This window comes from Cyrtonyx montezumae, unplaced genomic scaffold (genome assembly GCF_038088225.1).
Source record: "Cyrtonyx montezumae isolate F1298 unplaced genomic scaffold, pur_monq_1.0 scaffold_7, whole genome shotgun sequence".
Lineage (NCBI taxonomy): Eukaryota > Metazoa > Chordata > Aves > Galliformes > Odontophoridae > Cyrtonyx > Cyrtonyx montezumae.
Genome location: NW_027072078.1, coordinates 9,244,545 through 9,267,218, shown reverse-complemented (window position 1 = coordinate 9,267,218; position 22,674 = coordinate 9,244,545). Strand labels below are relative to the sequence as shown.

Here is a 22,674-nt window from a genome sequence, read left to right as displayed (position 1 = left end):
GAAAAACAGCAATATGAATTCTGTAGTGTCAATTCTCATGTATGCTGAGAAGTTCTAGGATTTGTTTTAGATGTAGTTTTAGTAGTTCTGAAAGTAACTTAAGCAACTTAGCTTTTGTTCTTCTCTCTCAAAGGGAAAGGCCCACAGCAGAGGCCTGTCTCTCTCATTTCTGGTTGCGGCAAGGGGATTTCTTACTCCTGTGCAGCCCTGAGGAATCATGCTGCCCATCTCTGACACCTGGACACGCAACAAAATGCTCAGAAGAGCGGAATGTGAGATCCAGCTGTAATGGTACTTGTAGCGACAAGGAGGACAAGGAAAACATCCCAGAGGACAGCAGTACAGTCTCCAAACGCTTCCGGTTTGATGATTCCTTGCAGTATCCCCAAGAATTCGTGACAGACTTCGTATGTTGATGCATAACAGACTTTTATAGAAATGGATTTAGTGTAATCTATTCCGGTGGCAAATGCAAGATTGGCTTGCCAATTTGTGCACTGTTGCCAGACTGGAAATGCACTTTGATTCTGAATTCTGGTACTTCCTTTTCTATCCGTTGCGGGCAATGGATTTAACTCTTGAGAAATTGCAGTTGTAGCACCAGTAAAAATGAATTATTTTTTTAAGAAGGTATAATTAAATATTTTTTGCACTTTTTAAGATTTAATCCAAACATGATGCCAAATTAAAGCCTGAACATGAGTTTAAATAAACTCATTTTCCTGAGGTTTTTTTTTTTTTGCCTAAACTCTGAGCTTTGCCAAACAGTGGTTGAATAATATGTACATTTTTATGACTAGCCTTTGGAAGCTGATCGAAGCAGGGAAACTGAATCTAGCTATCTTAATGGGCTTGTCTGTGACTGTTCTCATAGGTGTAAATGACAGCTAAAAGCAGCATTCGGGGAAATACAATTGATCTGCTGGGGCCATCTGGAAAACTGCTTTTTTTTTTTTATCATTAGTAGTTAAGGAAATGTTTCTTTCTTACAGATCTGGCCCACCTAGGGATTGTAATGCATATTCAGCGTGGCATTTTTCCTGTGTTTCCTGTGGATATATGTAATGCTTGAACAGAAAACGGGTAGACTGTCAGTCCCGGTGTTAGTGGTCCTTTGCTTCTTACCAGTGAGTTATATTTGAAGAGGATAAATTTCTCTTTCTGTTGTGAATATTTGATACATGTTAATTCGCTTTCATAAAATACCTTAGTAGCATTGTCTACATGTGTTGGTCTACTCCTTATCTTGAAACCAAAAAATGAAACACCCTTTCTAAGTTGAACGAATAACTGAATAAACTGAAAATAAGGTGTTTTTTTTTTTTTGCCAGTAAAGCTGCAATTAAAAACTTTTCATTATGCCGTTTTAATGTAGATGTGCAGTGGATTTTTCTGTTAATTATTGCTATTTCCATAACTTAGCTCCATGCCTGCCTTAAGAAATAGACTGCAATGTGTTAATATTTAAAGGCAAGCTACCCAATAGTTATTTTAAGCCTTTTCATTTGCTTTGGTTAGTAGGTTTGCTGTGTTCAAGTTATATCCCTTCCAATTTCTGTTTCTAGGCTCTGACAAATAACACAAGTCAAACTTCAGCTTAGAGCAAATACCAGTCATGTCACAACATCCTGAAACTAGCAGTTTACCACTGAAAAACTGACAAGATAAGATGCTAATCGTAACATTTGAGTCTAAAGCTTTGTGTAGAGAATGTATTAAAAACTCTATAAATATTTTGAAAGTAAATGGTACTTCAGAGTAGTTCTAAGCTCTGAGGATTAGAAAATCTCAGACTTTAATCTTCCTTAATTTGGTTTCTTTTATAAAATATCACAGTCTAATAATCTTTTTCAATTGGGGCTGTAGATCTAACGATAGTTAGGCAGATGGAGCTTTTGGAACATGATGTGGCTGAGAGGTGAATGCTATAATTAAAAGATTGTATTTTAGCTTTCTTCACAAAAGAAAGAACAACTTCATATTTTTACAAATAGAGCTTAGTGCAAGCTTTCGCTATAAAGCATAGGGGAGATTCAGGACTTTTGTCTTTTGTTTTGAGTGCTGTTCTGCGGAAAGTCAACTGCTGTGTCTTCAGCTTGTTTGACAGAAGTAAAAAAATTTCCAAGACTTGATCACAAGTGAAATGAAATAATAGCATGGATAAAGCTCGGATGCCTAAGCGTAATCAAACTTCACTGATTTCCCTCTGTGTATTCTTATGCACTTTTTACAGTGGTAATGATAATATGTGTACATTTACAGTCATTAAATGACTTTGCAGGTAGTTGTTGGATTGCACCCAGATTCTCTATACCTTTACATTTCAAAGTCGTTGGCTTTTTCCAGTGGAATATTATTTATCTTTTTTCCTCTCTAGCGTGGAGTCTAAATTTGAGCTGGGTGAATTAAAAATACAAGCTATTTTATGATGCAGTTAACGTTCACTCAAGATAAAGAAGAAAACATCAAAAACTGTAATGGACAAAGGTAGAACAAATGGCTTCTAAGGTTGTTACATTTTTAAATTCTCCGAAACTATCACTGACCTGAAATGCTAACTGGGAGGCTTGTGGAAGTCTTTAGTTCTACTAGTTTTCTATTTTTAGTGTCTGAAAATAAAGCTGAAGGTATATGCTAGCACTTTATGAAGAAGTTATTGTTCCTTACATTTTTTAATCGTTATCTGATGTTTACATTTCTTACTACTTTTGGAGTTAACTTATCTTTAAATAAATGAAAATTTGTCTTATCCAAGGAAATTACGTTTGGAAGTTTGTACTTCATGTAAATTCAAAGTATTCATTGAGTCAAATTTGGTTTGGATCAGTGCATTGAATTTTATTTTTTAAATATTACTGCGCACACATCACTTTGATTGGTTGAAGGTAAATCTATATGTTGCAGGCAGATTTTAGCCCCTCTTGCTTCCCACCATATTACTGAAGAGATAATCCAATGAGTGATGCGTAATATTTTAAGATGACTGAAGACATTGCTATGCAGTTCATGAACATTTTATATTAAAAAAAATAGTAATAATAAACTTTTCCTTTTTTCAAAACCGTGTTTTCATTTTTTCACAGCCTTGCAGAACTGTGCTTGGAAGGGACCTCAGGAGGTCGTCTGGTTCATCCTCCCTGTTCAAGCAGGGCCACCTAGAGCTGGTTTCCTGGACGGTGGCTGCTTGGTTTTCTGTCTTCAGAAAGGGAGGAAAGGATCACCTATTTTGACTTGCTGCCAGGCTTGAGCTAATGCAGCCCGGGATACCATTGCCTTCTTTGTAGCAAGGGAACCTCACTGCCTTTCATGCAAAGGTGTTTTCCAGCCGGGTGGCTCTCAGTGTTGTGGATTGTGTTGCCATGGGCCTGGATACATAGTTATGTACTACTTGTTACATTTTGCCAGGTTTCTATCAGCCCATTTCTTCAGGCTCCTGAGGTCCGGGTGGATAGCAATGCAACCCCATCAAATGCTCCTCACTGTTTAGTGTCATCTGCAAACTTGCTGGGGGTGCATTCTGCCCCATCATCCAGATAATTAATGAAGATGTTAAATGATGTGTTCTAATGGCTTTTGCAGAATGACCATGTGAATTTAAATAGAATGTTTATTACATATTAGCCTCCTAGGACACTAACTGTACATCTGTTTAATTTTCAAGTAGAAGGCTAAACTGGAAATACAAACCTTTAGGAAAGTAGTTTTATTCAGAAGAAGTGGTAACTTGTTGTGACATGGATACTACACTTCCCACAAAGGCAGATTTCATTGAAATGAAAGCTGTCTCCTTGTTAGAAAAGCACAAATGAGCTTTCTTTTTAGTGAAAGAAATGGTATATTCATTAGTTTAGAGTTGCTTAAAGCATTGAGAAATAATTTGAATTTTTCCTGCGCTGAAGGTACTTCTAAAAATACTGCTCTACTTAAAGATGTCAAAAAAACCTGTTAATACTACTAGCAGTCTCAATTCACTAGAGGTGTCTGCCTTTGCTAAGAGTTTTCTAGCCTGAGAGGTGTTAGAAAACTGTATAGTCTACATGATAGCTGTCCATCTTCTTCCTAACAAGACAGCTCTGATTGTACTCTTCCCAGATAAAATGAGTTACACTTGGAAAAATATATTGTAAAAGTCAGGACCAGATAAAGAAAAAAATACAACAACATGCTTTTAAGGAACTGGAGTCATCCTGTGCCTTAAGAACCTGGCAGCTGACTGATTTGGAAAGCACTGTTACTGAAAAAATACTAGATAAATCACTGTGTTGAAAGTGAACAGACAGTAAATTACAAAGCTGAGCTGCGAAGCCATCCTGCAGTGATGGAAGTATAATGAAATTACTTAATCAAATGGAGGTAGATATGCTCAAAACCTCTCATTTAAAAATCACACGAATCACTTCACCTTCTGCTAACTGCCTCGTATCTAACTGAAATCCAAACCCTCTCACAGCAAGGTGTTGGGCATCATTCTGATTACTGTTTTTTACTTGGGTTGGTCAGAACATGGGGTTAATAGTGCAGGGATCAGCTATTCACTGACAGCAGTAGCGAAAGGGGTTGTTAACTTATTGCTTGTATACGTGCATGAGGCAGATAGCTTAAACAGATCTGTTGTGCAAGGGGCGAGCTGATTTCTAATTGCAAGACAGGTAAGTGTTCAAACTTTAGTTTATTGAGAATGCTTTTGAAAGCACAGCTGAGCTCTATTATGCTTAGCTGGAGCACACACGTAGCACAGCTCTGCCTGGAAACAAGCGGCTGCATTCACCCACCTGCTAATTTAAAAGTGAGGAAGGCATGCCTGCTCAAACTGCAGCAAATTGTACATTTCAGAGCGATGTGAACCCCCGGCAGGACCCGAAAGGTATCACCCTCTTCCTACTAGAAGACAGTCTCGCCAAATAGGGTTGAACTCTCAGTTAATAAAGTTTAAATTCGGCTTTCTGTAGCTGGAGGTACGCTGCAGCAGCGCCAAGCGGCGCAGCTGCGCTCAGCTCCCCGCTGATAAATGGCAGCTCCGCCAGGTGCGCGCAGCCTGAGCGCCGTGCTTCAACCGTCGCCTCGCGAAAAACGCGGGCTTCCCTGCACGCGCCACGCGGCGCGCGCCCACGGGATGAGGGGAGGGACGGCGCGCTGCGCTCCCACACGGCGCTGCTTGGCAACAGCGTCTCCTCAGCGCTCCGTGAGGGCGGACATGGGCACCGAGCAGGTACGGGGCTGAGTGGCTGCCGTCGCGGCTGGCCGGGGGGGGATGATGGGGGGAGTGCCGGTGCGGCGACGGGGAAACAGGGCTGCGGTGTCCGTGCTCAGCGTTTTTCCAGACGGAGTTTGTTCGTAGTAATGTAAGTCCTCGGGACTGTGCCGCTTTCCTTGGCTGGATTGGAAATGGAGCGTTACTTTCTTGCGTCGGGTGCTTTTCTCCTGAGGCGCGGCTCGGATGGAGGGGAGGTCGGGGCTGCAGCGGCGCAGAGGGCGGTGTGGAATTCTTCGGTTTCTCGTAAAAGCGCGTGAGAACGGATTTCGAGACTGCGAATCGTGTGTGTGTATACATATATATGCGATCTTTGGGGTGTAGTTGCCGCTTCGTCTTCAGTCGACGTAAATACAGTGCCTCGTGAAGTGGATTACAGTCACACGTTAAACTCCCAGCTCCCCCAGCGCCTCACCACTCTTACAGGAAAAAAACTTTATCTCCAACCTAAACCTTCCCCGTCCCATCACTGCAGACCCTGCTAAACACTCTGTTCCCCCCCCCATGGCTCCCTTTTAGATGTTGAAAGGCCGTTCTCGAGTCTTGCCAGAGCCTTCTCCAGGCTGCACGGCCCCAGCACTCGGCCTGCTTTGCTGGGGAGGGAGGTCCATTCCTGTAGTCCTCCTCTGGATATGCTCTGACATGTCCATGTCTCTCCCGCACTGAGGGCTCCACACCTGGACATGCACTAGGTGAGGTCTCCGCAGTGCAGAGTAGCACAGAGGGGCAGGAACGACTCCCTTGACCTGCTGTCCGTGCTTCTTTTGGTGCAGCCCAGTGTACAGTTAGTTTTCTGGGCTGCAAGGGCATTTTGCTGGCTCGTAGCCTGCTTCCCTTCCACCACTACCACCAAGTTCGTTTCAGAAGGGCTGTGCTCACTCCTTTGGTCCCCCCAGCTTGTATTGGTAGTGGGTGTTGCCATGACACAGGTGCAGTTCGTTGAACCTCATGAGGTTCACCTGCTGGCCCAACTGCTGGAGCCTATCTAGATCTTTCTGGATATTACCGTGTCTCTCAGGTGTGCTGATCATACCACACAGCTTGGTGTAATCAAATCTACTTAGGGTGCACTCTATTCCACTGTCAATGTGATTTATGAGGATGTTAAAAAGCATTGGTGTTAGTGCTGCTGAAAATATCAGTCTTGTTATGTGGAGAATGAAGAGCATGTCCATACTCATGATTCAGAACCAACTGAAGTGACTCTGGTCCTGCAGTAAGAAAGCTGCTGGCAAACCATGGCCCCGTAGATCATGGGATAGTTAGGAGGCTGGAGCATGGAATGTAGGCAGGAAACTGATTATTCTGTGGAGAACAGAGTACTAGAGTCATTAAGGTTGGAAAAGACTTCTTAGGTCATCTAGTCCGACCACTGACCCATCTGCACTTTGCCCACTAGCTGTGTCCCTCAATGCCACATCTACTATTTTCATAGCACCTTCAGGGACAGCGCCTCTGCCAGCTCCCTGGGCAGCCTGTGCCTCACCACTCTTTTCGAGAAGTTTTTTCCTAATGCCCAAGGTCTTTTTCAGCCTATACAACAGCACTGTGTCTGTATAAAGCCATATTCACACCAACCCAAATTCTGCCTGTGGGCTACACTGTGTCCCCTGGGCCTGTCAGCTCAGGAAGGCATTGTATCGCAGTGGAAGTTCCCTCCTAAGAGATGTCCTTGCACGGGTACTGCAAAAGACAGATAGAAGTTACTGAGTCTGTGATGTGCATCTGTTTAATGTGTTAGATTATAGAGAAAGAAATGGTTTCCTATTTCCCTAGTAGAGTTGCAACTGCCTCAGTTACCAGACGTGAAGCAGACTTGTCATGTCTATGTTTCTGTCTTGGTGATTGTACTTCATTTCCTTCATTTATGATGGCGTAAATTCATCTTTGTCCTTCTGGACAGCAAGACTGGTAAGGTTGGTTGAGTTTCAGTGGTTAATTGTGAATAAAAAAATCTTGCACGTGTACCCTGCCTAGCTGGAAGGCGAATGCAGTTACTGGCATCCTGAAAGAGATGGGTGGTTGTTGTGGCCAAGTCTTTGGTCACCTCTTCTGTGACAGCCATAACACTAAATTCAACATACTGCTGTCTGCCTACCTGGTTTCAGTGCTGCTATGGAGAACCATTTTGATCTCTGTTCTAGATGAAGGTAAACATGTTTAATTTCTTTTGGGGAGGGAAGTGTGTGCATGGGAGACGGAAATGGATTTTTTTGTTAACTGAAACAGTAGTATTGTTGATTTTTTAACAAGATGCTTTTTGTTGTCCAAGTCCCACTCTTGGAGCTTGTGGTAGTCAAGGATGTTCTCCCTATCGTGTTCAGGGGCACTCTAGAGCCAGAGTGAGTTTGCTCTTCTTTCACAATGTCATAAACGCTCAGAGTCCAACTGGAGTTTTTGGAATATTTTATTACAATCAGAAGGTGAAAAGCAACAAGCAAGCAGTGCTGGGTGTGCCAGGGAGTCTCCGCTCCACCAACAACGCACACCAAGAAGATGGTTCCCTTTTCTTTAATAAAGTGTCTTATTTAAAATTCCCTGACGTCCCCTCCTCCTTTCGGTTAATCATTTTATTCTTCTACGGTTGCGTGGCTAGTCGCTAGGGGGGCGCACATTCCTTCAGGTGGTCTTTGGGATGAAGGCTGTTTGTCTTCCTCAGTGCCCTCTGATTCATTCCTCCGGGCTCGGCCTTGCAAGGTTTGTGTTTGAGATGCTTATCTCTGCCACCCCTTGATTTGAGGAACACCGCTCTGTCTCCATCTTGCAAGGTTTTGTGTTTTAAATGCAAATAGAGCTCTGTTCTCAGTTTATCCTTCCATGCCTTATAAGGAAATTTTACGCCTTTAAGCGATTTTCTCTGTGGTTAAGGCTAGTTTACGGTTATTGTATCAGCATCCTTGACACTGTTGTCTTTTGACACGAATCACATCTACACGTTTTACAAGATGGACCATGTATTTGCACAGCAAGTTGGTTTATGAAGGGATTAAAAACAGCTGGCATGTATGTCTGTACATACTTTATCACTCTGATGAATTCCTGATTTTTGACTTGGATGTGAATCACTGCAGTATATCCTTCGCTGCAAAATTCATGTAATTGTGTAAGTATCTAAAATTTGAGAGTCCTGTAGCACAGCAGCTGCACCGCAAGCTGGCTAGGGGTGGGGGGAGGGGGGCAGCTCAGGTATGCATGCGCAGACTTCCACTGCTTTTTTTCTGCTCTACAAGCTTTGCATAAGAAACAAAGCACAGTGAGGACAGTTGTGGCGTAGATGCAGTATTACAGTGCTCTGCATGAAGAGAAACTGCGTGCGATGCTGCACACTGGTGCCAGGCTGAAGCAGAGGACAAATGGAAGAGAAGCTTAAGGTGCTCATGTTAGCCAATATTAAATAATTGTACAGCTAGCCTGTCTCTTTTGCTCACAGTCAGGTGCTGTGCTAAAACATGCCAGCTGGGATTCTGGACGTGGTCAGCAGGTGCTTTTGTTCAGCCAGCATTTCTGTCAGATGCTGAGAGGTCAGCCTTGTGGAAGGGCAGAGAACTGGGCACTCTTTAATGAAAGTTTATGGGTTAGGATAAAGGACCTATATGTGTTAACTGACAAACCTGAATGAAAAACGTATCTGTACGTTTGTATTATCTCTTGGTATCTTTTAATGCTTTAATATTTATGTTGGCAAAAATGTACCTTAAATGCTTCCCAGCATAAAATGGATTTTTCCAGGCTGTGATTTGTAAAAGGCATTTGGGAAAGTAACATGGAAACGTGATATAAGGAGTTGGAGAGCTGACATGAAGTTTTACTTAGAAAAATTATTTTGCGATTTCCGCTCTGAAAGTAATGCCTCCTATTTTGATGATGTCAGAGGCAAATCTTGGTGGTATGGCAGACAGAGATTGCACCTTCCCACCAGTATCTCATTGCATGTTTCTGCACGGCAGATGGCAGCAGAGAGTGACCCTGGCAAGATGTCTGACATGGAAGTATATATGTATGTATGAAGCAAAGGTGGAATTGAATTCCTTAGTGTGGAAAAAATAGCACATCGAAGCTTACTGAACATTTGTGGAGACCAAACAGTGGATGTGAGCACAGCAAGGGGTGGATGGTGCGTTTCAGCAGTGGTGACAGTTGACAGCGGTCGCCTCTGCTGCTGCAGGTTTTTATGTACACTGCATTCAGGCTTTTGGTCATCACCCGTGAAAATGCAGAACTAATGGTGGTGACTGTGTTGGAAAACAGTACTTTGTAGCTGAGAATTTGCTCTATCAAATAGCGTAATTGTACTCTTTGTGTCTGTTGTAGTTTCCATGGAAATGAATAGGAGGTGTTACTTTCAGTGCAACCTATGGATCAGAGATGAAAATGGATTTATAGCTTGTTTACAAGTTTAAGTATTCCCAGAAGTCTAACATTAGTAGTAATTAAAATATTTGTGTTTTTTTCCCAAGGCCAGTCCAAGTGTCAAAGGGAAGTTTGCAAAAAGAACAGCGAGCTTAATACCCCAGTTACCTCAGGTAGTTTTGTTGAATTTTTTGTAACTTTTCACTTTCAAGTATGTGCACCTCAGGATTATATAAAGAATTCAGAACATATTGAAGTGTAATATGTGTATGTCTTCTGCATCATGTACTTGTATTATACATATTTCAGTATTTGGAAATATATCTGAATATTTTCAAAACATTGAAAGTAGAGTATTTGAATAAATTTGTGGACGTTTAAAGTATAAAACTAGAGGGTACACAAATATTTGCATGTAAGTTTAGTATGCTCATCTCGACCGGGCTGGATATTTTGAAGCTGAGGGCAACATGTAAGTAATAGTTTACTGTATGATTTTTATGCTGCCTCGTTCCTACCATATATTAGGTTAAGTTTTTATGTATTTATTTACGTTTCCAATATCTTGATGTGCTAGAAGCACCCAAAACAAATGTAAAACTGAAACGTAACATATTTATTCCAGGCAAGGTCTCATCCAGCATGGCGGCAGACTTGTCCTTCATTCCAGCAGAGTAAAGAACAGAGAGATGATGAGCCAGATGAGTTTACTGTGAAAAATGAATACCCATCTGGTAAGGTTAACAGTAGTTAGTACTACTAAGTAGCTAGTACTAGTAATTAGTACTAGTAGTTAGTACTGCTTAAGAAAATGTTTCTGAAACATAAGCAGATGTATAATGCATTTCGAACTTTTTAAAAAACTTTTATTTCAAAATGTGCTTTCTGCAAGGAGAATATTTGAAGGCAAGATGCAAGAGACTCAAGATACAGAATTCTGGAGCTAATGAAGCTGAGCCATCGACTTCTAAATTACAGAGCAGCAGTCATCCGAAAAAACGCCAGGAACATTTCAGAAGTGCTCTCGTTAACATATTGTGAGTTTACTCATCTTTGAAAAATTCAATTTCTCCTGTTGATAGTTGAAGCAACTTTATCAAGAATTTAAAGATTACCAATCAAAAGAAAATATATTCTGAGTATGAACTGACTTTAAAATCTGAACCTTAGCAGGTTGTATACGCACTTGGTTGCATGCTTCAGAATCCTTTTGGAATCAAAACATTGTGTGTTTGTCGTCAAATTTTGCCACACATTTGTTTTGTGTTGCTTATGTGTCGAATGGCTCTAAGGTTCTTATGCCACTGAAATGTATCTAAAGAACGTGATGCATACTTGTTTGTTCTGTTTTTATGTCAGGCAGGAAGATCTTACCGAAGAGCCCCTTAATGAAACCCAGCGTCCAGGAGAAGATTTCCTAACACCAATAGAGAAAGATATTGTGGTAGGTTAAGGCTATCTTCAAGAATATGAAATCTAAAACAATGCCAGTTATTTATTGAGGCTATACACAAGATGATTAATACAATGACAGAATTATGAAAGCAAAAAAGCACTTGTCACTAATTACATTTATTTTTACTAAATAAGCTCATATTTCACTGAGACCCTCACTGGTAATTACTATCTACTACTGCACTTAACCAGCGCATTCTTCTGTCCTCCAGAAATACTACTATTACATTCGCCATGGAATTGATACAGCAAATGTAGCCCCGCTGGATGAAGCCTGGATAGATCACATCTTAGATTTAATTCCACAGCGTCTGAAAGCATTTGATGAAAGTATACATTCACTGACAGACGAAATGAAAGAAGACTATTTTTTGAGCATAAAAAAGGCTATAGGTAGATTTATATTATTTACTGTTGTTTTACTCTAAAATGCTCAGAAGTATTTGTTGTCGAGTGCTGGTCACTTCTGAGAACATCTATAAGTGAGACTTCTACCATAAAGCACTGTTCTAGAGGGTAGAGGTGCACTTTAATGAAAAGAATGTGGTGCTTTTCGTACTGATGTAACAGTGAAAGCTATTTTTCTTCAGAATTTTTCATCTTTCAGCAATCTCAAAATATATTATTTTCTAAGTGCCTATTGTGTAACTTTCTTCTAAATTTCTTTTCATGTATTTCCAAGTAAAATCATTTAAATCAATGAGTTGCCCATTTGGACATTTTTCATTTCTTTGCTAAGCTTATTTTTTACTTTTGTTTTGGCTTTTTTTCTTTTATTTTTTTTGACATCTTTCTCAGTTGACTTTGTTTTAAGAGACACGAGAGAAAAAGATGAAGACAAGGAGAAAGATTCTCTTCTACCTCATCGTGCAGAGTAAGAAAATGTATTTATTTAAAAACGCTGAGTAGAGAGCAGTGATATCTTGCATAATGAATAATCTTAGGTAGTGTTGCTCAATTTTAGCTTGAGCATTGCACAAAACAGTAGAAGTAAATACATCTTAGTTATTAATTATCTCAATTCAAGTAATGCTTATACAGCTTCTTTGGAACAATCTGGAAAAAAGTGGGTATACCATGAATAATTGTTAGGAATTGGTTTTGTTTCACTATGTTTAACTGGTAAGAAGTGCCTCATTTAATCTCACAGCATTTGCAAATAAGACATGGAGGGCCAAATCCTTGTGTTTAGGGGTACATGCTCGAGATGGTTTCAGGTATATGCTTTCAAATATCAAATGGCAGTCATTGAAGTATATAGAAGTGTGGCTGTGACAGATATTACTGAAGCAATTTTCATCTTGAAAAGAGAAATAATGTATAATGAAATAGTTATCGTATCCCCCAATAAGAGGCCATCCTACCATTTCTGACTGTAGATCTTCCATGCCTGCTAGGGGCTGTCATTTTGTAGCACACCACAGTAGTTTTCATATATTATATATCATAGGCTTTCATACTAGACCCAAAGTACTACATTGTCCTACAAGAATAATCATTGTCAAAACAATTTTATTTCATTAACAGTACTTGAAATACAGAACTTTCTTGAGAAATATGTCAGATAGATGTGGAAATTTAGCTAAGTTTTTTAACTTCTAAAGCCAAGTAAAGGTTGAAATGTCTATTTCTTCTATTGCAGTACTCAATATTTTAATAGTAAAATATAGGTGTCATTTGCCATTTTCTGCAGACCCTATATAAGTTTTTAAAGCAAAAAAAAAAAAAGAACCACATATAAGTATACAAAACAAACCCACCACAGTGGCTTCATGTTCTTACAAAACTGAAAGCAGACCAAGTGGATTCATAAAAAGGCTCTATATTCAAGAGTATTGACCAATTGACTATGGTGTGTCAACATAGACACAATATGCTGCAGAAAATTGTGTTAATTAATTGATTACATCTATACGTATGATGATTTTATTACCTTCTGAATATAAGGGACCATGAATAGGCTACAGATCCCTCAGAAGTCCTAAGACCAATATTTATCTCTCTTTTTTTTTTAATATATGCTGACCAATATTTGAAGACTGTGTTTTTAATATCTGAATAATGAATAAAAAGCCAGATTTATCTCCTGAGCTACTTAAACTATCTATCCTAGATAGATACAGATGAGAAACAATTATCTTAACGCAGATATGTAAATACTTTGGTTTTTAGAACAGCATTTTCATCCTACTGTATTTCTTGTATTTTTTTTTCTGTGTTTGTATTTTGTTTTGTTTTTTAGAATAGAAGTAGTCCCAAAACCTTGGAAAAAATCTTTCAAATCAGCATACAGTTACATAAAAGAAAATTTGCATGCAATAAATCCTTCAATGTTAGCTGTTCTGAACCTATGGGAGACTTCATTTAAGTAAGTGTTATCTATATTTCTTAGGTTTTCAGATGCTCAGTGATTTCAGAATCTGTGTAAGAATCTGTCTCCCATAAAGAGTGAGGTCTGTCTTTTGCCATCATCAGATCTGATTTACAGCAGAAAAAGGCACTAGATGTGTTATTATTTTCTGTTTCCCAGTGTAAATGGAACTGCTTGCTTAATTCTTGACTGGTGATGAAAAAGGCAATTAATTGACCTCTTAAATGCTATAATGACTTGCCAGGGGTGGGTTTTTTGTTTTTTTTCTTGTCTACTAAGGAACAGACAGTATTAAGCTAATTCTTTAGGAAACTTGAATTTATTTTTTTTTAGTTTATTTCCAAAATATTTCTGTTCTTGGTTTAGATAATTTTACATTATTTCTACATTTATAGTATTTGTAGAATCCATCAAGTCTTAGAAAAGAACACTGTTTAAAACATTTACAAGTTTCAATGTTTGATCATATATGCAGTGTGGGATCGAATACATATATGGACTCCAACTCTGAAAATTCTTCTTGATATACTCAAATGTAGTAAAAATATATCTCCATTTGAGATCATGTGTACGGAAGGTACTGAAGTACTTACATTTGGTGTTTCTGAAATAATAGAAGCTGATTTCTGAAAATGAAAAACAAATTTTTAAAATAAATAACATATTTGAAATATGAAATAAAGTTTTATGGAAATAAAATAATCAGGTGAGTATACTTCTAAAATGTTCATGTTATATTCTGTTTCAGAGACTTACGCCTTCTTGATACAGAAATATTTCACAATAAACAGGAAGCTGAGGAACTGGCATCTTTCCAGATTAAAGTCATCCAAGAAATTGGAAAATCCAAAGCTGTTCTATCTAGGAAGTATGATCAAGTATATCTGAATATTTTAAGTTATAGGGCAATCTTTTTCTTTGGGTGTTTTTGAAATTCTGGACTTTGCAGAGAGAGAAGGAATGATCAATTTTAATAATACATATTAAAGAAAGAGATGCAGTGTTTTGAAACACTTTGAGGCCAATGAAAGATAATATTTTTATAAATGTTGAGCCTACTATGATTTGTGTCATTTTCTTGCTCAGTTCTGTTGTGTTGTGTTTTGCTTTTTAAGTCCTGTAGGATACAGATTAATTGGATAATTAGAAAGCAGCTAAAATACTGAGTTCTGAAGAGATACATTGAAGTACAAAGTTGCTACTATCAATAATTTGACATTTCAAAAAGTAAATTTTGTAGGAATTTTTATATAAGACTTGCTCCATTTCTACTTCAAAAAATGAAAGTTAAATAGGAGTAATTGATATTATTCTAATATTAGGTTAATAAGAATACCTGTGTAGAACTTCTGTTAATGAGTTTGCTATTCCAGTTTTTATATTCTCGCTTTTTAAACATTTCTGAAAACAGAATAATCTAAAGAGTGTTTTGTTTGTGACATCCATTGACATTAGGGTGTAAGAGGATTTTTGAAAATCGAAGGGTTTGAGCACCATAATATTTATATATCCATCCAGAAATATCTGTAAGAGAAGAGGGCTGATTTTGTCATTATGCTCAATATACTGCAGTAGATGTATTGTAATTGTTAGGTTTTGCATTGCAGAATCAAGCTCTATAACCCAGAATTAGGCTATAAAGCAGATATATTTACTCAGCGCTGTGCACACGTGCTGTGTGTGGGGGGGTAAGTCCCACCTAACATGCACACTGAAGGGAGAAATGGCTATATATTTAAAAGCATAAGGCATACATATTCATTATATTTCCTGATATTGGCACGGAATATTACAATTAGTTCCAATAAATCATTTCCATAAGCACTGCCTTGAATTCCTTTGGGTGAGCATGCACAGTGCCTCCTGGTGGTCGTCAATGAGGGTTCCAAGATGAAGGCCGTAGGTCTTCCTCGCCTTGCTCTTTTTACCTTTCTACAGCTGAGGAAGTTGATCCAGTTCCATCTGTTCTATTGACTAGCTGTGGCATGGGTCCCATGGTCTTTGCCCAACATCCGTCTCAACCATTGCAGTTTTTGCTCCACATCCGTAACTCTGTTTTAACCCTTTCTTTTCTCAATCTTTTTTATATATTTTGTAGCCATGCCATATTGTTCATATGCATCTGGTCTTTCTTTATCCAGTAATCACAGAGTTTCAGGAGTTAGAGGGGACCTCAGTGAGTCCAACCCCCAGTGACTGCTTCCTGCAATTGTTATTACTGCATTTGTACTATTTTAGGTTTGAACTAAGGAGAGCGACTATTGGAATTTCTAGGTTCCTGATTATTTAGGGTTGTGGTTTCTCTTGTTTGTTGGTCAGTTTTTTTCATGGTAAGGAAAGCTGATATTTCAGCATTTGTCTATAATTGTGTTAGTTACTGCCTTTATTATTTTCATATGTATTTCTTTCTGACCCTGAAAACGCCTTTGCTTAACTGAAGGGTGCAGACTTCTGTGCTTTCATCTTTCCTAATTTCTCTTTAGTACCAGAGTCAATTTGGGTTTGGCAAACGACGGTGGGAGAATTATCTATGGAAAATTTTCACATCTAAAATCTACTTAGGTTGCAAAGATGTATTAAGGAACTATGTAGCCTCTGGGACTTAAGTATACTGCCTATGAAGGCTTTCTATTTCTGTTGACTTGAGAAATAGGAGACTAGTGCAAGACAGTGGATTTGTTTGTAATGGTATTTTTTATCTTAAACATGGTTCAATAGTAGTAGATAACATTTTCAGGTACGTGACTCCTTTGAATTTAAAGGTACTACTATACAAGCTAACTACCTTATAGTTTTCAAAGTATACCTCAGTATCTTTCAAATGCTTACAGTATGTGCATGAACAGCAATTAACTTAAAACTGCACGTTCATTAATGCTGATCTCTTGAAGAACTTAGAAATACCGTATTCTCTTTAGGTGGCTTCCTGAAGTGCAGAAGATCTTTCACCAAGGTAATAAAAGAAAGCAAGTACCCAGCAATGCCAGCACTGGGAAATTAGAGGCTTTCTTCAGTTGTGCTGCCACTTTAATGTCTCGTCAACTGCAAGAATTACTTTTAAAATCAATTCAGGACTTTACAGATTTAATTGTTCAACCTGCGGTAAGTACTCTTTCATGCTCACACTAGCAGCATTGCCTATCCTTGTGCCTACAATTTGTTTCCTGTTGGTTGTACTTCTGAAAGAAAAAAAAGAAGGAAAAAGAGTATGAACTCTGGTGTCAGTTGCTTTCTTGAGGGGAAAAAAAGATGTGTTATTTTAGATATGCAGTGTTTATTAAACAGAGTTAAAAAACTACAACAACTAATGTTGCAAGGGAAATGCTGACATTTTAAATCTGGTAACATACGGGAACATGCTGCAGTTAGGATTAAAGTAGAAATTCTTCAGTACAAATGCCACGTGCCTTGTACAGTGTTCTAGTGCTACCTCCATATAATCTCCATCTGAGCTGAGGACTTATCTTCACTCTATTGTCAGTAGGCATCTTTTACGTGATATGGGCAAAAAAAAAAAAAAAAATTAAGCAAGAGGAGAGTTTTGCTTTAGCATTTGCACAGTGTCTGTTCGCTTCTTAAAATTTTGTTTTGGAGTGCAACTGGATCTTTGTTCAGTTTTCTATTAGTTCAGCCTTGCTCTCAAATGTTCAAAGAACGTCTAGCTCCAGATAATATTGATGAAAAACACATGCAGATAATAGAAGTAAGGAATCATACTGTGAAACTAGAGTATATGATTATCTTTCCTACTCCTTCCCCAAGTTGCTTTGTATACTTCTGAATCAACTGAGATTTGATGTTAATGATAGTTTAATTGTTAGTAATATACGTGTATTCTCTAATATTATGCTTCCTAATGGTCATACATTATCCAAGCTACTTAATGATGATTAAATGCTTCCTTATGTCTCCTAATTAAAATTTATTACAGTTTAGAAGATATCAGGGATATAGAAATGTTAAAAGATACCTGATCCAGATTACAGGTACCCTATGAAATCAAATTATGCCACTAGGGACAAAAGCATACAGAACTTTCCATTTTGGGATACGTAGGAATCTATACCGCAAAAAAGACTGGTCTATCTATTTACTGCAAATATAGCTCATAGTGTTTTCAGAGTAGTTTCTTTCAGATCAGATTCTTGTTTAGCAAATAAGAAATAATACTTCTTTAAGGTAAATAGATCCACAGTGTTTGATGCAGATGATGGATGCATGTACTGCTCTACCTGTATTTATATATTCCTACAATTGTGGGGGCTACTGCTGTAAAACTACTCTGCAACAGTCTGTACAGAAAACTTTATAGAAGTTGCTGGTTGGTGTGTAGAGGATACTTCTTAGGTCAACTGAAAACAGTACTCTATTTCATCTTAGAATTCATGTAAAGAGGATATTTATTATCAGAGACAAAACTTGTATTTGCACTAGTACTTTTAATAGGATTAGGAAATGTAAATTGCAGTTGAAATCCTGAGTAATTCCTAATGATCTTTGGTTGTTTTCTACACCATTTGGGTTAACTAATACTGTATTTTGTATTTTTATTCTTTTTTCCTGCTAGAAATCAGTTCAGGCCTATGGACACCCAGGTTTCATCCTGAGGGCAACCCTTGTGAACAACTGTATTAAATTTGAACCTGATTTTAATGACTATGAGGATATATTACTGAATGTTTATGCTGTTATGATTAATGCTGTCAGTGATATACCAAGAGTTGAGACCAAATTATTTTCTATGTTGGTAAGAAATTACAATACTCATGGTTTTATTTTTCTCATTATTTCCACATTGAGTTCCTGAGTATTTTAATGAATAGTCCTAATGTCAAAACTCACAGTAGTACAGCTTTGGGGGGGTATTCTGAACTTTTTGAAGTCATCTTTTTTTTATTAAAAGACCCATTTACTGTTCACTAAGCAAGTAAAAAGCTGTCAGCTCTTTTCCTCTGTGTTATTTTCTACAGTAGCTACTACAAAGAAAACTGATGCATTCAAATTTGAAACACATTTCTGCAGAATTCTGAAAAAAGACCTGCTTTAAAACTGGAAAAGATACTGTCATTGATAGTTGTTTATAAATAATTGTGTGTTTTTTTAAAAAGAATCAAACTGAAATTGGAAGAAAATTGAAGTAGCATTTAATTATTTTATTTCTGTTCTGTTAAACTTCCATATTAAAATTGATCTGCAGAAATAAATGTAAATTGAAAGTGTGGTATCCTTCTGATTGTTATTTATTTATTCATTTGTCCTATTTATCTGTTTTGTTTTTTTTTCCAAAGCCAAAAGACAAGTCCTCGTCAGCTGTCTTGAAACCTGTAATCCTTGATGAGATCTTGGATGAGCATAAGAAAATTATCAGAGAAGAAATTATCAAAGAAAGTGCTGCACCTGTGGAACATGTCAAGCTTTATGATAAGTACAACTTCTTGATAAACAAACAAGCTGAACAAGATACTGATCACTTCTTGGCCAAGGAGCATACTTTTGAAGAAATGAAAGGGGAAATTATGAAATATCAGAAACTCAGTGAGGAATTGAAATATACTTCTAGAAAGGTAAATTATAATAATATTCCTAATTTAAATGTTGGTTTTTCCTCTGGGAACAGTTAGTGAAAATTGATAATAACGTACTGTGAGATAAGTGAAATAAGTTTTTTTCAGAAATAGAAGCATTTTCTCACAAGTTAGCATTTCTGGGTGATATTTGCTCTGCTTCATTGAGACGTCATTCCAAAACTAACGCCGATTTATTTCCATTATTTCCAGTTCTAAAATACAAATAGAGCAAATACAAAACACTGTTTTTCAATATAGACATCACCATAGTAATGCTTATAAACCAGCGATGAACAAGAGCCATCCTGCTGTGCTTGTAAAAAATAAATAAATAAATAAATAAAGAGAGAGACCTCCTGTTGCCACTGCTAAAGTGCACCACCAGCACTTTGCTGTGCCAGCATCCACCATTAGGACTCCATAAATGTTTAGCAAGCATCGATGAATGTCAGTGGGTGCCATTTTTTCCACATGGAGGAATTCAGTGACACACATTTGCTTCATCTGCACTTCCATGTCAGATGCACTTGTCTCATCTCAGCACTCCTCTGCTGTCACCTGTTGCACAGCAACAACATGTAATGGGATATTGATGGGAAGGTTCACCCTCTACTGCCATACCACCAACATTCACCTCTGACACTATGGGCCAGTGTAATATAAGAGGAGGCATTACCGTTGGAGTATTCCAGAGATATTCATTGGGGGTTTGTAAAGGCTCTCACTTGGAGGCAGAGCCCCCTTGTTTTAATCCTAAGGAATATCTTGTCTTTCTAAGAGATAAAGAAGAGTACTGCATTTTAAATGTATCTTAGACTCGGTGACTTCACCAGGCAATATTCCCTTCTGCCTCGTTACATAGAATAGGTGTCCTTCCTGTATGAGGCAGTAGATTGTCAAGATAAAAAATGATAGAAGTAAGATTTAGTTACAGTTTGACATGCAGAAAGAGCATAAAAGTTATTCATGAGTATATATTTTTCCTCTTTTTCTGTGGAAAGTTTAAGAGTCCTTTCTGGCTTGAGTGAAATCTTTGGTGGGGTTTTTTAATGTCAAATCTTAGGGCTTTGACCTTAAGATAGAGAATTATAGGTAAAAGCTGTTCAACATTTGGATAATTTAAATTTGTGTTGCAGTGTCTCCGTCTAGGAATGTTTGAACTGCATTGTGATGAATTAATAAATGCTTTGGCAAAACGAGCAGATAACATTTGTGAAAAAATTATTGCAAAAATGCTCAAGGACCATCAAGAGAAAAATTTGAGGTAACTCAAACTGAAAGTATATTATGAAATGTGTTTAGTTTTGCTGCCACTGTTGAACTTCATAAAGCAAAAAGCACATTTTAACTTAATTTTTACTGTTTCAAATGGATGTGATTTCTCTAAGGATGGCGGAAACAAAACACACCTGCCTAACTGTTTCTTTGTTTTTCAGACTATGTGAAGAATTTGAGAGAATATCAGAAAAAGCCCTTACTACTCCATCTAATACACAAGAACTAATGGAACTTAAGGTACTCTCTCTTCTCTTTAATGAGACCAAGCAAAAATAGCTATGAAGCTATGGTTTACAGATTTACAGTGGGTTTACATAATATGTTGTTCAATTTTAACTAACCTAACTCCCATAGAATGGGCAAGTGGCTTAAAAAGATTCCCTCAGAGAAACTGCATCTTGAAGATAATGCTAATAATGTGAGCACAAGGAATGAATGAGAATATGGCAGAGCTGACACTTCTGGTACAAGTTCTTTGTCAGCTACATCGTTAGATAAAAATAATTGTGACTTAATCAGATTTGACAAGAAGTTGGCAAAAAAAGCAGCTGACTTGACTGGAATTAAAGAAAAAAAAAGAAAAAGATTCTGGGTAAATGATAGAAATTCATGAAATTCATTCGCTGCATCAAACATAGGCATCCTGTGAGGTCCTTAATGCCTTATGTGCCTCAGTCTACATTACTAAGGCCAGTTATTCTCAGGGTACTCAGCCCCCTGAGCTGGAAAATGGTGATGGAGAGAGATGAAGTCTGTGTAATTCAATGGGAAACTGTAAGTGCGCTCCATCATGCTTTGAAATTTCTTTAGTCTTTGGCACTGGATAAGATTCATACTAAGATTCATAATGGAAGTGGTGGAAGCTCTCACCAAGCTACTTTCAAAAATTTACCAGCAGTCCTGTCAAATGTGGGAGGTTCTGTTTGACTGGATGTTAGCAAATGTGACACCAATCTATAAGAAAAGCAGGAAGATGGATCTAGGGAATTATACATCTGTCAGTCTGACCTACATTGAAGGGAAGATTATGGAGCAGATTGTCTCAAATGCTATCACACTGCATATATGGGACAGTCAAGAGATCAGAAGCAGCCAGCTTGGATTTATGAAGTGCAGGCCCTACCTGACTAACTTGATCTCCTTTTTTGACAAGATGAGCTGCTGAGTAGATGAGAGAAAATCTATGGATATCATTTACCTTGGTTTTAGTAAAGCATTTGATACCATCTCCCACAGTATTCTCCCGGAGAAACTTGTTTCTTGTTTCTTGAGTAGGTATATTGTTTTCCTGGTGAATAAGTGGCTGGATGGCTGGACTCCAGGAGTCCTAATGAATGAACTTCAGTCCAGTTGGTGGCTCATAATCAGTGGCATCCATCAGAGTTCAGTCTTGGGGCCAGCTTTGTTTATTGTTTTCCTTAATGATCTGGATGAGGGAGTTGAGTGCAACCTCAGTAAGTTCACAGGAGATAACAAATTAGTTGGGATTGTTGTTGATATGTTTTGATATTAGGAAGGCTTAGCAGGGGGATCTGGATAGGTTAGATTAATGGGCCCAGTCTGATTGTTCCCTAGTATGTGGCAATGGTGAAACCACGCTTCAAATACTGCATTCAGATTTGGGACCTTCACTGAAAGGCGGATATTGAATTGCTTGTACATGTGCAGAGAAGAGCAGTGAAGATAGTGAAGGGATCAGAAAACTAGTTGAGCTGTTATGTAAGGAGAAGAGGAGGTTGAGAGGATGTCTTATGCCTCTCTATAGGTACCTGAAAGGAGGTTACAGCAATGAGAGCATCAATCTCTTCTCAGGTGACAAGTGTTAGCATACGAGGAAATGGTCACAACTTAGGAAGAGAGAGTATGGAGAGGGTAGACAGGGAAATGAAAACTTACTGGCCTAATTTCAACATTGGTTGATTGGATTGTGCTTTAGTAAGTGCAGCCACTGAATGACCACAGGTTGAGCCCATGGGCCAGTCCTGTTTTTGTTAATAATGTAGGTATAACCAAGAAATTTAGTCACAAATTTTTCTGAGACAAAGATTTTAAAGATAATATATTGAAGTAAGAGTACAGTTTTATTTCTGTCTCCCTCTAGCTGGTATAAGGAGCTAACAATTTCTGCATTGCAACATACCAGTATAGTTAAATTTAGATCCTGTGTTACTCAGACTTCTCTACAGGTAGTACAGGCAAACAGCGAATGTTTCTTGGTTACTCTGATTTAAATTCAAGCTGTTGAATTTGATGCTGAAGGCTCAATTTCCATTTGTAATATCCTAAACTAATCAAAGAAACCTCTTGAAACCTCTGATGTAAGGAGCTTAAATATGTATTTAGTTCTTGACAAGAAACCTTTAAAAAGCACTCATTGGCAAGTTGTATGAAGTAATTTTGCC

General features: G+C 38.1%; 2 protein-coding genes across 3 annotated transcripts in view; both read left to right on the top strand.

Moving 5' to 3' along the window:
* STK17B (serine/threonine kinase 17b) overlaps positions 1-1,690 on the top strand; it is a 93,964-nt gene extending 92,274 nt beyond the window's left edge. For both annotated transcript variants that reach the window (XM_065750616.1, XM_065750617.1), the window contains exon 8: positions 134-1,690. In XM_065750616.1, coding sequence (XP_065606688.1) covers positions 134-416 — 283 coding nt within the window. In that variant the 3' untranslated portion in view covers positions 417-1,690. The remainder of the gene's footprint in view (positions 1-133) is intronic.
* Positions 1,691-5,194: 3,504 nt separating this feature from the next.
* The window catches only part of DNAH7 (dynein axonemal heavy chain 7), a 158,014-nt gene continuing 140,534 nt past the window's right edge, over positions 5,195-22,674 (top strand). The window contains exons 1-14 of the mRNA XM_065750607.1: positions 5,195-5,209; positions 9,709-9,774; positions 10,227-10,335; positions 10,494-10,638; positions 10,961-11,045; positions 11,269-11,449; positions 11,855-11,930; positions 13,299-13,424; positions 14,176-14,295; positions 16,346-16,529; positions 17,995-18,174; positions 18,716-18,991; positions 20,131-20,258; positions 20,431-20,509. Of these exons, the coding sequence (XP_065606679.1) occupies positions 5,195-5,209; positions 9,709-9,774; positions 10,227-10,335; positions 10,494-10,638; positions 10,961-11,045; positions 11,269-11,449; positions 11,855-11,930; positions 13,299-13,424; positions 14,176-14,295; positions 16,346-16,529; positions 17,995-18,174; positions 18,716-18,991; positions 20,131-20,258; positions 20,431-20,509 (1,770 nt within the window). The remainder of the gene's footprint in view (positions 5,210-9,708; positions 9,775-10,226; positions 10,336-10,493; positions 10,639-10,960; positions 11,046-11,268; positions 11,450-11,854; positions 11,931-13,298; positions 13,425-14,175; positions 14,296-16,345; positions 16,530-17,994; positions 18,175-18,715; positions 18,992-20,130; positions 20,259-20,430; positions 20,510-22,674) is intronic.